Source organism: Piliocolobus tephrosceles, chromosome 2 (assembly GCF_002776525.5).
Source record: "Piliocolobus tephrosceles isolate RC106 chromosome 2, ASM277652v3, whole genome shotgun sequence".
Taxonomy (NCBI): Eukaryota; Metazoa; Chordata; class Mammalia; order Primates; family Cercopithecidae; genus Piliocolobus; species Piliocolobus tephrosceles.
Genome location: NC_045435.1, coordinates 29,591,052 through 29,605,201, shown reverse-complemented (window position 1 = coordinate 29,605,201; position 14,150 = coordinate 29,591,052). Strand labels below are relative to the sequence as shown.

Genomic DNA, 14,150 nt, shown 5'->3' with positions numbered 1-14,150 from the left:
GCAAACCAATGGCAGTATATAGCTTGTGAAGTCAATTTAATTAAATGAAACAAATCATCACAACTTCTTTTCCTTTTGCAGGGTTTCCAAATATAACAGTGGCTCCTGATTCCTCTCAGGGTCCCATTGTGGTAAATCAAGACCCTATCACCCAATCTATCTTTAATGAGTCTGTCATAGAACCTCAGGTAATGTGTTCTACTCACAGCTATAACACTCATGCTGAAAGGAAGTTTAAGTTGATATAGGCCTTGTAAATATTTTAAAAGTTTAAATATCAACAAGTGCTAGTTGTGGTTGCTAGATTTGCTGTTACTTAAGTGTATTGCACTTTCTGTGAGTAATGTTTGTACCAAACAAAACTGGATAATAATAGCTAACATTTATTGAGTGCTTACCTAGTAGGTGTATATACTGTTGTTATCCCCATTTGGCAGATGAAGAAATTGAAGCTGAGAAAATTTAAGTGACTTGGCCAAGATCACATAGTTTGCATCAGAGATTGGATTCAAATCTAGGCCACGTGGCTCCACAAGACTGCCACCATCAATCATTATGGAAACAGCAGGGAGTCTTTCCACTTGGAGTCAGGTGGATCTACTTACTAGCTGTTTGATCTTGAGCTGATTTCTTAAAATATCTGGGTGAGCTCAGAATGTGTTTTGCTTCTATGTTTTTCGTTAAATGGGACTAGAATGTACCTGATATCATTGTTACATGGATCAGGTGAGATAAGTTATGTAAAGTTCCTGGTGTAATACCAGGAACATAGTACTTCATAAATGTTAGTCTTTCTTAATGTATTAGGATATTTAAAAAATAGCTTCCCAAGAAACTTGCAATTTATCAACTAGTTACATGGGAGAATTGTATTACACGAGTCAAACATTAGTTAGCTGTATTCTAACCTAATGGGAATTCTTAATTAATGAAAATGTTTAGAATTTTGAGATAGTAAACTTTTTTAAAAGCCTATGAATAATTTAATACTAAAATAAAACAACTTATGCATGACTAGGACTCAGTATCTATTTAATGAAATTTCCTAAGTTATAGTTTCTGTGAAAAAAGAAAAGAATCATCAATTAGAGGGATATTCCTAGGGAGTTGCAAGGTCCAGAATCATAAAAGATATGTTAATTATATTGTTTCATACTTCCAAAGGCAATTAGGTAAAATGTTACACATATTTTAAATAGCCCAAAACCTTTTGTCATATTTCCAGGCAAAAACCATTTATGTTTTGGCACTTAATGAGAAGTTAGCTTTCAGGTAGTTGGAAATTTAATCACCTTAGAATGTCTTATTGCTGTAGTATGTTCAACTGAAGATTTTACTTTGATTTAAATAAATCATATAGTGAAGTGTGCCTTATTTATTTCAGTCACACTTTAAGCACTTTTTCAGTTAATTGGAGCCTGGAAACAAGTACATGATGTATCCCAGCCACATGGAATAAAGCAGTCACATTTTATTCTGTTGAAGAGTCCATTCTCACACCTGAGCCTATTACCGTTAATACAGCAGTAGAATTTCAAATTAATGTTACTGATACAACTAATTTACCTACCTGGTTTAAGTTCTTTATCAATTTACAGCTGATAGCAGATGAAAAACAGTGATGTGAGCCTCTCAAAGCAGAGGTAGCAGAGAAAAATGGCGGTGAGGGAGGAGAGAGAGGACACCTGGATAGATAAGCAGAGGACCACTATACATCAGAAGGGAAATTTGGTGTTGCTGTAGATAATCTTGAGTCACCAAGAAAAAATGAAATTATAACCGAATTACTTAAGTTCTCTGGGTCCTAGTTTCTTCATCCATATAGGAATTAGTGAGACTAAACCTACTCACTTATTCATCATGTAATATTTCGGATCATGCACTAGATGCTAAGATACATAGATGATTAAGGCATGTCTCTGTCATTGGATTAGGGAAGTAGCAGGAGTTGAGGTAGGACCTAGGTCCTGAAGGACGAAGGACTGGAAAGTAAAAGTAGAGCCACTGAAGGATTTTAAAGAGTGGAGTCATGATGAGATCCAGTATAGTGTGGAAGATGGATTGGGGAGGGACAAGACTGGAGAGAGGGTCTGGTTAGAAGACTTAGGTGGGCATCTTAGTGAGAAGTGGTGAGGGCCTGACCCAAAGCTGTGCCAATAGGGAAGGAAATAGAGGAGAATAGGGGTAGACTTGAGTGTGGTTAAAATGAGGTAGAGTTGGCAGGATGGGGTGGCTGATAGGACAGAACAGGTGAGAAAGAAGGATAACTCCTCATTTGCTGGCTTGAGCATTTGAGTAGATGGTGACGCTCTTCATGGTCTTAGGTAATATTGGCAGGAACAGAATTTCTGGAAGAATGGTAGGAAGGGTTAGAAAGCTGTTCAGCCTGGGCCTATTGAGTAGGGATATCTTTTTTGTTTTTTCTTTTTTGAGAAAGGTTCTTACTGTGTCACCCAGGCTGGAATGCAGTGGCACAGTCATGACTCACTGCAGCCTCTACCTCCTGGGCTCAAGCAGTCCTCCTGCCTCAGCCTCTTGAATAGCTGAGACCACAGGTGCACGCCACCACGCCTGCCTAATTTTTGTATTTTTGGTATAGACGGGGTTTTGCCATGTTGCCCAAGCTGGTCTCAAACTCCTGGGCTCATGTGATTCTCCTGCCTTGGCCTCTTAAAATGCTGGGATTACAGGAATGAGCCACGGTGCCTGGCCAGAATAGGGAAATCTTATAGGCAGTTGAATATGAATGTCTAGGGCTTAGGACAGATCTGGGTGTGAAGATAGAGGTTTGGAAATTAATAGCATTTCATTTGTAATTACAGCTTTGGAATTAGATAAAAACATTCAGAAAGTGGATCAGATGAGGGGAGAAAAGATTGATATAGGCCTTGTGGTAAATATTTTAAAAGTTTAAATATCAACAAATGCTAGTTGTGGTTGCTAGATTTGCTCTTTCTTAACTGTATTGTACTTCTGTGAATACCGTTTGTACCAAACAAGGTAAGACTGGATAATAATAGCTAAAATTTATTGAGTGCTTAGCTAGTAGGTGTGATGTGACTTGAGTCACATCAGATATAAGGAAAGGGTAGAAAAATAAGATCAGTAAAGGAGATTGGGAAGGACGGGCCAGAAGAGTAGGAGAAAATACGGTATTATGGGAGTTAAAAGAAATGTGTATCAAGTAGATTTTTTTTTTTTTTTTTGAGACAGGGTCTTGCTGTGTTGTCCAGGCTGGAATGCAGTGGCACGATCACAACTCACTGCAGCCTCGACCTTCCTGGGCTCAGGTTATTCTCCCTCCTCAGCCTGCTGAGTAGCTGAGACTACAGGTGTGGGCTACCTCACTTGGCTAATTTTTAAATTTTTTTGTAGAGACATGGTTTTGCCATGTTATTCAGGCTGGTCTTCAACACTTGGGCTCAAGTGATCCACCCGCCTTGGCCTCCCAAAGGGCTAGAGTTTAGGCATGAGCCACCGCACCTGGCCAAGTGAATTTTAAAGGAAAGAAATGAGTGGTCAGAAAAGTAAGGGAAGGCAAAGGCAGAAATATCCATTTGATTTAGGAATGAGTGTGTTGAGGTTGACCTTGTAGAGAGCAGTTTGAGTGGAGCAATAGGGCAGAAGCAAAGTTGCAGGGCATAGGTGGTGAGTGAGGAGGGTGGAACAACTCTTTCAAGAAGTTTGGTGGTAGAAGAAAGAAGACATATATAGCTTGAGGTAAGTATAGGGTCAGGTTAAGATGGGAGAGGCTTGCTCACATTTAAATGCTGATGAACTGAAGCCACTACAGAGAGAGATGTTGAAAATGTTCGAGAGAGGATAATTGATAGGAGTGGAAGAATGTGAGAGGATTTGTGTTCTACAACATGTGGAAGGCTTAGGAGGAGGGACCTCTCTTCTGTTATGACAGAAAAAAAAGTCTGAATATATATCTAATCAACTTGTGCTATTTTTATTGTTGCGTTGAGACAGGCTCTTAATGATGTAGATGGTGAAGAAGAAGGAACTATTAATAGCCAGTCAGGAGAAAGTGAGAATGAGAATGAGTTGGATAACTCTCTAAACTCTCAGTCTAACACAAATACAGACAGGTATGTGTATATGGCATAAATACTACAACTTGTAGCTTTTTTCCATGGCCATTTCAATGTTTGCCTATTGCATCATTTTTTATTAAATGGAAGTTTGTTTTTATTTAAAAATTTGTTTATTTTGATATTTCAAAATAATTTACAGGCATAATATAAAAAGCTCTTATATACTCTTTACTCAGATTCATCAATTATTAACATTTTCCACATTTCTTTTATCATTTTATCTCCTTTTCTGAGTATGCACACACATGCATGCACGTACATGTGCACCCATCATCACCTGAGTAATACACATTGTACCCAATATGTAGTTTTTTTATCCCCCACCTACCTCCCACCCTCCGCCTTCTGAGTCTCCAAAGTCTGTTATATCACTATGCCTTTGTATACCCATAGCTTAGCTCCTTAGCAAGTAAGAACACGTGGTATTTGGTTTCCATTCCTCAGTTACTTCTCTTGGAATAATGGTCTCCAGCTCCAACCAAACTGTTGCAAAATACATTATTATTATTATTTGTGTGTGTGTGTATGTGTGGCTGAGCAGTATTCCATGGTGTGTCTATACCACATTTTCTTTATCCACTCATTGGTTGTTGGGCACTTAGGTTGGTTCCATATTTTTGCAGTTGACTAACACACATTTTTAAAGAACTATTTGGAAGTAAGTTGCATGCTTCGTGTTCCTTTATCCCTAAATACTTCAGTGTGTGGTTCCCAAGAAAAAGAGCATTCATTCAGATAAAATCACAGTACAATGATCACAATCAGGAAATTACATTGATTTAACACTATTATCTAATCCATAGACCTTATTTTGATTTCTCCAGTTGTCCCAATAATATTTATTTTGTGTTTTTGGATGATTAAAGAACTAATTGTAATCACTTATTATATTTAGTTTTCATGTCTTTTCATTTAAAAAAAAACCTGGAATCTTCTAAAATCTAATCTTAGTGTTTCTTTGCCTTTTATGACATTTTTATAGTTTTGAAGAAGTACAGGGCAGTTATTTTACAGAATTCCCTCTAACTTGACTTTGTCTTATAATTTCTTCATTATTAGACTCAGCTTACTTATGCATTTTGAGCAGGAATACCCCTAAAGTGATGCTAAGTCCTCAGTGCGTAATATCAAGAGGCAGTGATACCTTGGTTTAATTATTGGTGCTGTTAACTTTCATTGTTTGGTTACAGTGATGTCTGCCATGTTCCTTCAATGGATTATACTGTTTTTTCTTTTATTTATTTTGATGTTTATTTGTCACATACTTGGGAGCTTCTTCAAGTAATTCCGGTGTCCTTTTAATGTATCTTCTTTAACATTTAATTTCTGGCACAACATAGCTCTTATTATACTTTCTCTTCTCCGGAATCAACCATTTCTTCAAGAATCCTTAACTCATTTTATTAAAGAAGTGTGTTTAGAAACCAAGCTCTAAGTATTAGATGTGTTTATTGTACTTGGCAGTTATTGTTTTTAGACCAACAGATACATATATATCCACACATACATATATATACCTATTGTCATATGTATATGAACATATCTATATTAGTATCTAGTTTTCTGTCTATTTAGCTATAAATCATGAATTTACAGTGATACTTCCAAGTCCAATTTAACACTATTGGTTTTATCTTGGTCCTCTCTTATTCCATATTTGTATCACTCTTCTTTAACACTGAGCAGCATGTCTCCAAACATTACACAAGTATATTTATTCATATTCAATCCTGCAATACATAGAAAGTAGTTTTGGAATTGCTGCACCCATACTAATGCAAAAATAACCTGCTAAGTAGAGTTGAAGATTGTTTGCAGATTTCTAAAAGGTCATTGTATTATGTGAAATATAATTAGGTTCATTTGTTTCTATTTGTATTCAATTTTAGGTTTTTACCTCTCTTTTTGACAAAATTATACAAAAAGCTGTTTTTAGGGTAGTGTCACCATCCCCTATCCCTTCTAACTAGTTCCTGTCTACACTTACCCTTGTAGGTAATCAGTTTCCTTAGTTTTTAAATTTATTCTTTCTGTGTTTCTTTTTATAAATGTAAGCAGATATATATATATATCCTTATTTTCTCTTCTTTCTTATATAAAAGGTAACGTACTATATTTGCTTTTATTTTACTTTAGTTGACAATAACTGTGCATATTCATGGGGTACATAGATGTTTTGATACATATAATGTATAGTGATCAGGTTGGGGTAATTAACATATCCATCTATATTTGCTTTTACCACTTAATAATATATCCTGGAAATCTCCCCATAGCTGTTTATAAGTTTACAGATATATTTTTTCTTCATTTTTATAATAAAATGAAAGAGTTGCATAGTACTAAATTGTGTGAATGTACCGTAGTTTATTTGACCATTCTCATATATATGGTAATTTAGGTTATTTTCAGTATTATATTTTATTTTTCATTTTTTGAGATGGAGTCTCATTCTGTTGCCTAGGCTGGAGTGCAGTGTCACCATCTTGACTCACTGCAACCTCCGCATCCCAGGTTCAAGTGATTCTCTTGCCTCAGCCTCCCAAGTAACTGGATTACAGGCATGTGCCACCAGGCCTGGCTAACTTTGTATTTTTATTAGAGACTGCATTGTTTGGCTCCCACTTAGAAGCGGGACATGCGGTGTTTTTGTCTTTCTGTTCCTGCATTAGTTTGCTGAGGATAATGGCATCCAGCTCCATCCATATCCCTGCAAAAGACATGATTTCATTCCTTTTTATGGCTGCATAGTATTCCATGTTTTATTATTAAATTAACTAGAGAGAACTGGCATCTTTATGACATTGAATTTTGCTATCCAAGAACATAGTATATTTCTCCATTTGTTAAAAGGTCCGCTGCTTTCTTTAGATCTAGGAAAAAAGTCTACTTTTCTGTTTTTCAGCAGTGTCTTAACATTTCTCTCATATAGATTTTGCTTATTTCTTATTGAGTTTATTCCTAAGTATTTTGGGCTTTTGTTATTCTATTAAGTGGAATTTTATTTTCCATTATACCTCCTAACTAGTTGTTCTTTGTTTTTATGAAAGCTACTGATGTCCGTGTGTTGCCTTGATATTCTGCTACTTTATTGAATCTTGGTTGAATTAGTTTTAGCGCTGATTTTCTAGGGGTTTCTAGGTTGACTGTCATTTCATCTGCAAATAGACATTGTTTTCCTTGTTTTCTAAGTCTTTCACCTCTAATTGGTTTCTTTTGTATGTTTTATTAGTTATAGGCCAGTGTTCAATAACAATGGAGATAGTGGGGATCCTTGCCTTGTTTCTGATTGTATGAAAATGCTTTTATTGTTTCCTTTTAAGTAAGGTACTGGCTTTAGTACTGAGGTCTTTTTTCTTTCTTTTTTTCTTTAAATTTTTAAAATCATTGTTATTTTTAGTCTTTTTTGAGACAGGGTCCCACTCTGTCACCCTGGCTGTAGTACAGTGGCATGATCACAGCTCAGGTGATCCTTTCACCTCAGCCTCTCACCTCAGCCTACTTCAGCCTCTAGTAGCTGGGACTACAGGCATGCAACCACCATACCCAGATACATTTTTTTTTTAAAACAATGCTAACGAAATACCAATCAATTCTTGTTTTCTTGATTGTTTTATTTTAATCAGTAATAAGTGTTAATTTTATCAGACTTTTGGTATGTATAATCATATGAGTTTTCTGCTTATGTCTCTTAATATGGTACATTATTTTATGAGTTTCCTAATATTGCAGTGTCCTTGCATTTCTGCAATAAATTCTATTTGGCCATAATGTGTTATTTTCATTAATGGAGTATTTGGAGGTTGTTAATATTTTATTTAGTATTCTTGTGTTAAAATTCATAAATGATATTCTCTGTAGTTTTTTTGTGTCTGCAGCCCTTATCAGATTGAGATAACAATGCGATACTTGATTTCATAAGAACCATCTGGAAGATTCTTCTAATTTTTTAAGTCCTGGAACAATTTATATAGCACTGAGACTATCTGTTTTTTGAGGCTGATAGCTTTTTGTGTATGTGCATGGTGCTTTTTTTTTTTCTTTTTTTTTTGTGGGGAAGTGCCAAATAAACAAATTTGCTTGTTTATTTAAGCTTCTATTTCTTCTCAAGCCAATTTTTGTAAGTTTTATTTTCTTAGGAAATTTTCCATTTCATCTAGGTTAATCAGTGTATTTCTATAGAGATATACCAATAATCTCTATACTTCTAAAAAAATTTTGTTTCAGTGCTTACTTGTTCTCCTCAATCATTTGTTTTGGTTTGTTCTCTTTCTTAAAATTAGGTTATTTAGTGGTTTGCCTATTTAATGAATTTTTCAAAGAACTAACATTTTTAACTTATCAGTTAGAGGTCTAGTTTTCTGATTTCTTCCTCATCAATTTTTGCTTTTATCTTTATTTCCTTCCTTATGCATTGTTTTGGTTTACTTTGTTTTTCTAGTAACCCTAGTTGAGAATTTAATACATTAATTTTCATTCTTTTATTTTTAATTGATAAACATGTTTAGGGCTCTGAATTCTACTCTGATCACTACTATAAATGTGTACCATACATTCTGGTATGTAGTGTTTTGTTACTTTAGGAATGAGGTAATTTCAGTTTATATTTTCATGTTTACTTAAGAATTGTCTAATAGAAAATTTAAAAAAAATTTCCAGAGTCTCTTTGTTTTTCTAGTTTTATTACGTTACATTCAGAGTGTGATTTGTAATATTTCCACCTGTGGAACTTAATGATGTTCTCTTTTTTTTGTTTTTTCTTTTTGAGACGGAGTCTCGCTCAGTAGCCCAGGCTGGAGTGCAGTGGCGTGATCTCGGCTCACTGCAGGCTCCACCTCCCGGGTTCATGCCATTCTCCTGCCTCAGCCTCCTGAGTAGCTGGGACTACAGGCGACTGCCGCCACACCCAGCTAATTTTCTGCATTTTTAGTAGAGATGAGGTTTCACCATTTAGCCAGGATGGTCTCGATCTCCTGACCTCATGATCCACCCACCTCGGCCTCTTAATGATGTTTTCTTTGTGACCTAATATATGATCAAATTTTTACAAATGTTCCATGTATGTGCCTGAGAAGAAGGTATATACTCTTAACAAAGTATAAAGTTCTAAAGGTATATCCATAGATCTACCTCATTGCTTATGTTTTTTAATACTTTTGTATCCTTATTTATTTTTGCCACTATTTTCTTCTGAGAATGGTGTATTAAAGTCTCCTACTACTAGTATGTTTCTATTTCTCTTTGCATTTTATGTTTAAATATATTTCATTGTTCGGTGTTAAATACTTCCTTTCTTATAAAAGTGATTATTATGTTTTTTGGTACATGTTTTTTGGAACATAAGTGTTATATCTTCATTGTGATTTTTAACTTTTAGCATTATAAAGTATGCTTTGTCACATTTAATCCTTTTGACTTCATTTCTACTTCATCTAATATCAGGAATGAAACCTCTACTTTTTTCTTGTTTCCAATTTCCTGGCTTATCTTGGCTATTTACATTTAGCTTTCTGTATTTTAGATCTTTAATGTATTTAGCCTTCTGGAATTATTTTGTATTAAGTATGTCTGTTGTATACAATGTAGACTTCAGTCTTGACTTGTTAGATAATTTGAAAATATTCTACTTTTAATTGAAGTAAGCTTATAACACTTACTGGTATTTTGATGTTAACTTCATCACATTATTTTATAGTACTGTTTATTTTACTACAACTACATTTTCTATGTGATGTTTCTTCTCTGTTCTTTTAAAAAATTTCTTTTGGTATTTAGGAAGTTTGTAATTTTGTTCTGGTGGTTACCTTTGTATATATACCTTTTACAGAGCCTTTAATCTTGTTTTCTGTTTTTACATATCATTGTCAGGTATGTCAGTTAAAATTTTTTTTTGTTTTAATTTCTACCTATTGCCTGTACAATAAGTGAGTTTTTCTATGTTCCTATTCTTTCCATTATTTTCTCTCTATCCTTCTCCCCATTTTTAGTTATATATTTTGCTTTGACAGAACATGAAGTATTTACATACTATGCTTCCATGTGTGTCCCATTTTTGTTTTTGTCTTATAGCTACAATTAAGTATATTAAATATCCCACAAGTTTGGTGGCTTAACACAACAGAAATTGATTTCTTTCCAGTTCTGGAGGCCATAAATCCAAAATCAGTTTCACTAGGCCAAGCTCAAGATATCAGTAGGGCCACATTCCCTCCAGTGGAGAAGCTGCTCTGGAAGAGAATTTGCTCCTTGCTTCTTCCAGCTTCTGAAATTGTGGCTGCAGCACCCCAATCTCTGCCTCTGTCTTCACATTATCTCCTCTCTGTGGGTGTCAAAGATCTTCCTCTGTCTGTTTCTTATAAGAATATACATGAAATAAGAAAAAATTTAAAAAAAAGAATATGCGTGATTGAATTTAGGGCCTACCCAAGATAATCTCCCCATCTCAAGATTCTAAATTGTATCTGAAGAGGCTTCCCCCACCCCCTTTTTGCCATATAAGGTAATAGTGACAGGTTCCGGTTTAGGACATGGAATATCTTCAGGCATTATTGTTTAGCCTACCATGGTCCTTCCAGTGGTCCCCAAAGATCCATCCCAATATCCTTCAATTTTCAGCTTCATTTCAAGTTCAAAATCTCAGCTAAATATCATTAGCTCAAAAGTCCCAAATCTCATCATCTAAATCAGTTATGGGAGGACTGGATAGAATCCATCCTGGTGCAAAATTCTCCATTTGTGGTCCTATGAAATTAGTAAGCAAGTTGTCCGCTTTCACAATACTATGATGGGACAGACATAGGATGAAAGTTATAGATATTTCCATTTTACGAGGGAAAATCAAGGAAGAAAGATATCAGCAGTTCCAAGCATCTTTGAAATTCAGCAGGGCAAATACTATTAGGACTAATGATCTGTGACTTGAATCTTTATCCCTCTGGATCCATGGCTCTGACGTGTACCTGTGGCTCTGGCTTTGGCCTCTGTGCCTATGGATCTGCAGCTCTGGCCACATGTTCTTACTTACTTGTGGGAGCTGAAAATTAAAGCAATTGAACTTGGGAAGATAGAGAGTAGAATGATGGTTACCAGAGGCTGAGAAAGGTAGTCTGTAGAATTTTTGGAGTGTAGCACCCTTCCTTCATTTCATCCTGCCTTTGTGTCTTTCAGTTCAAGCTAGCAGTATTTCTGTTGGTATAACATTCTCAAAAGATCTTGTTCTTGTGTATGTCATGGTCATCTATTCCATAGACAGATCTTTCCTGGATAATCCCATCTTTATTGTTAGCTTCCTCTGAGATCATTGGGAGGACCCACGAATCACATGCTTTAGTCAGAACTAGCTTTAGTCAGAACATGCTTTAGTCAGAACCTGAAAAGGTTATTCAGCCACACTCTTGCCCTTCTCTCCAGAGTATGCTTTCCTAACAGCGACTTTACTAATCTTTTGCAATTTGGACAGGCTGAAAACTTCTCAAAACATCAAGTCCTGGTTCCTTTTGCTTAAAGTTTCCCCCCCCATTTATCTCTTTGTTCTTGCTTTTATTCTAAGCCTCCAGAAGAAGATAGGCTGTACCTTCAGCATTTTGAGAAATATACAAATGAATCAGACAGTTGAAACTTAAAATATCAACCTTATCAGTGATAAAAATGTTTATAGCATAATGCTTAGCTCTGTAACCAATGTGCTTGTAATTGCTAACCCCTAAACTGCAGCGCCTCTTCTCACTCTATCTAGCCCCTCCCTGACACACAGGGACAGAGTATGCTGTGGTCAATTTACTTCATTGATGGGCAGAGACTGGCTGCTCTGTGGACAGGCTCCTTTGTAGGACAGAGAAACCAAAAGGGGCTGAGCCATATATGCTTAATTACTTTACTCTAGAGAAAGAGAGAGGAGGATGGAGCCATACCACAAAACTGCAGAAAAGGCAAACATGCCTATGTTAGGGACCAAGGTAGGTAGGAAACTGGGAGGCAGGTGGAATGATTCTTTCTAACACTGAGGTGATAGGCATTTTTGCTATCTTCCTGTCTTATCAGTTAAAGTGAATAGTGTTTTTTCTTTGACTATGAATTACTAAAAGCTCCTTCAAATCAAACATGTAACTATTTGGACAGTTTAAATGATGACACCTATTTTTATATAAATTAGTATAATATACATATAAATTAAATAATATAATTTAAATAATATAAATATAATTTATATAATAAAATAATATAATTAAATTATATACTCAATTTATATAATTAAATTATAAATTAAATTATATATCATTATATAATCTATATAATGATATATAATTAGTTATACAAATATATTATATAACTATATAATTGATTATATAATTAAATTATAAGTTATAATTAAATTATAATCATAAGTTATAATTAAATTATAATCAAATCTATATGCATATTTATATATAAAATTACATTTATAATTATATAAATATAAATTACAATTAAATTAATTTATAATAATATAGATAATATAAATTAAATGCCTGCTATCATTTAATTTATATTTAGATTATGTTAATTTTTATTATAATTCTAATGTAGCTTATTGTCCTGTAATTTATAGGTTTCTCCAGCAACTCACAGAAGAGAATTCTGAGTTAATTAGTAAGTTGTGGACTGATATTCAGCAGAAAATAGCAACCCAGTCACAAGTAACTCCTCCAGGAACACCATCACCTGCTCTTTCATCAGGGGAACAAAGAGGTTTGTTTCTCGTTTGCATTATTTCTAGTTGCCTGCTTTATTAGGTTCATTCTTGAATGCAGTAATTTGTAAAGGAATGTTAGAGTTTTGACTGCCTTAGCCTAATTGACTAAAATACTGATGGATCTGTCAGTTGAAATACTTTCTTAAGAAGTTTGTTCACTTGAGATACTTCTGGAAATGTTCTTCCTTTTAGCTGCTCTGAATGCTACCAATGCTGTCAAGAGACTCCAAACCAGGCTTCAGCCTGAAGAATCTACTGAGACTCTAGACTCAAGCTATGTTGTGGGACACGTGCTGAACTCAAGGAAGCAAAAACAGCTCTTAAATAAAGGTTCAGTCCCTTAATTTACAAAGATGAATTATTAAACATGTAACTTGATACAGCTGTCTTAATCTCTTAGTCAGTGTTTTTTTCTCTTAATCTCATCCACATGGTTCCAACTAAGAGTTTGTTGAATGGTAGCTAAGAAATATCTCCTACCGCTTGTAACTCTGGAACAGTGGTTCTAGTGCATTCATTATAGCTAGTGTAAATCTGGTTTAAAGTGTTTAATTTTTATGAGAGAAATGGTGATATCATCTATGAAAGCCTTTTATAAATTGTGAACAACAGTCAAAAGTTTTTCTAGTAGTTTTCTGGTCATAATTTTTCCTGGTCTTAAAATAGAATGACTTCTCTCATTATCAGTGAAAAGAAAACCGAATTTGCACGCTCTTTCCAAGCCGAAGAAAAACATGTTATCAGGTAGCACAACCTCTGCAGACTTACCAAATAGGACTAATTCCAACCTGGATATCCTCAAACACATGATACATGAAGTGGAACACGAAATGGAAGAATATGAGCGGTGGACAGGTCGCGAGGTCAAGGGACTGCAGAGCAGTCAGGGTCTTACAGGCTTCACTTTGTCATTGGTGAGCTCCCTCTGTCGCCTGGTTCGGTACCTTAAAGAGGTAAGGACATTAGGTTATTAGAATCTTCTCTTCAGACAGAAATGCACGAGTTTTTTTTCCTCTCCATTTATTGCAACCTCCAAATAAAGTACAGTCAATTTGAATAGCTTTGTTTAAAATACCTCAATTTTAAATTATCTGCAATAAAGGCTTATCCTTTAAATCTTTTCTGTCGTTAGTTGATACATGCTCAGATAAGTGATTTTAATTTTAATAAGAGCTTTAGCAAATGATAATTAGTAGCATAAATCTGCCATTAATATAATTATATCTTGTGCTAATATTAAATATTACTGTTTGACAGTTGTAGATTAAATAGAACTGTTAACTGTGTCTGCATTCTATTGCTATTCTCTGCTTCCTACT

The 14,150-nt window shown here is 34.9% G+C and overlaps 1 protein-coding gene across 6 annotated transcripts in view; it reads left to right on the top strand.

Annotated features, from left to right (window-relative positions):
• The window catches only part of SPICE1 (spindle and centriole associated protein 1), a 61,625-nt gene that overhangs the window by 21,941 nt on the left and 25,534 nt on the right, over nt 1-14,150 (top strand). For all 6 annotated transcript variants that reach the window (XM_023213398.2, XM_023213373.2, XM_023213404.2 and 3 more), the window contains exons 6-10: nt 82-188; nt 3,976-4,094; nt 12,688-12,827; nt 13,024-13,161; nt 13,519-13,784. In XM_023213398.2, coding sequence (XP_023069166.1) covers nt 82-188; nt 3,976-4,094; nt 12,688-12,827; nt 13,024-13,161; nt 13,519-13,784 — 770 coding nt within the window. The remainder of the gene's footprint in view (nt 1-81; nt 189-3,975; nt 4,095-12,687; nt 12,828-13,023; nt 13,162-13,518; nt 13,785-14,150) is intronic.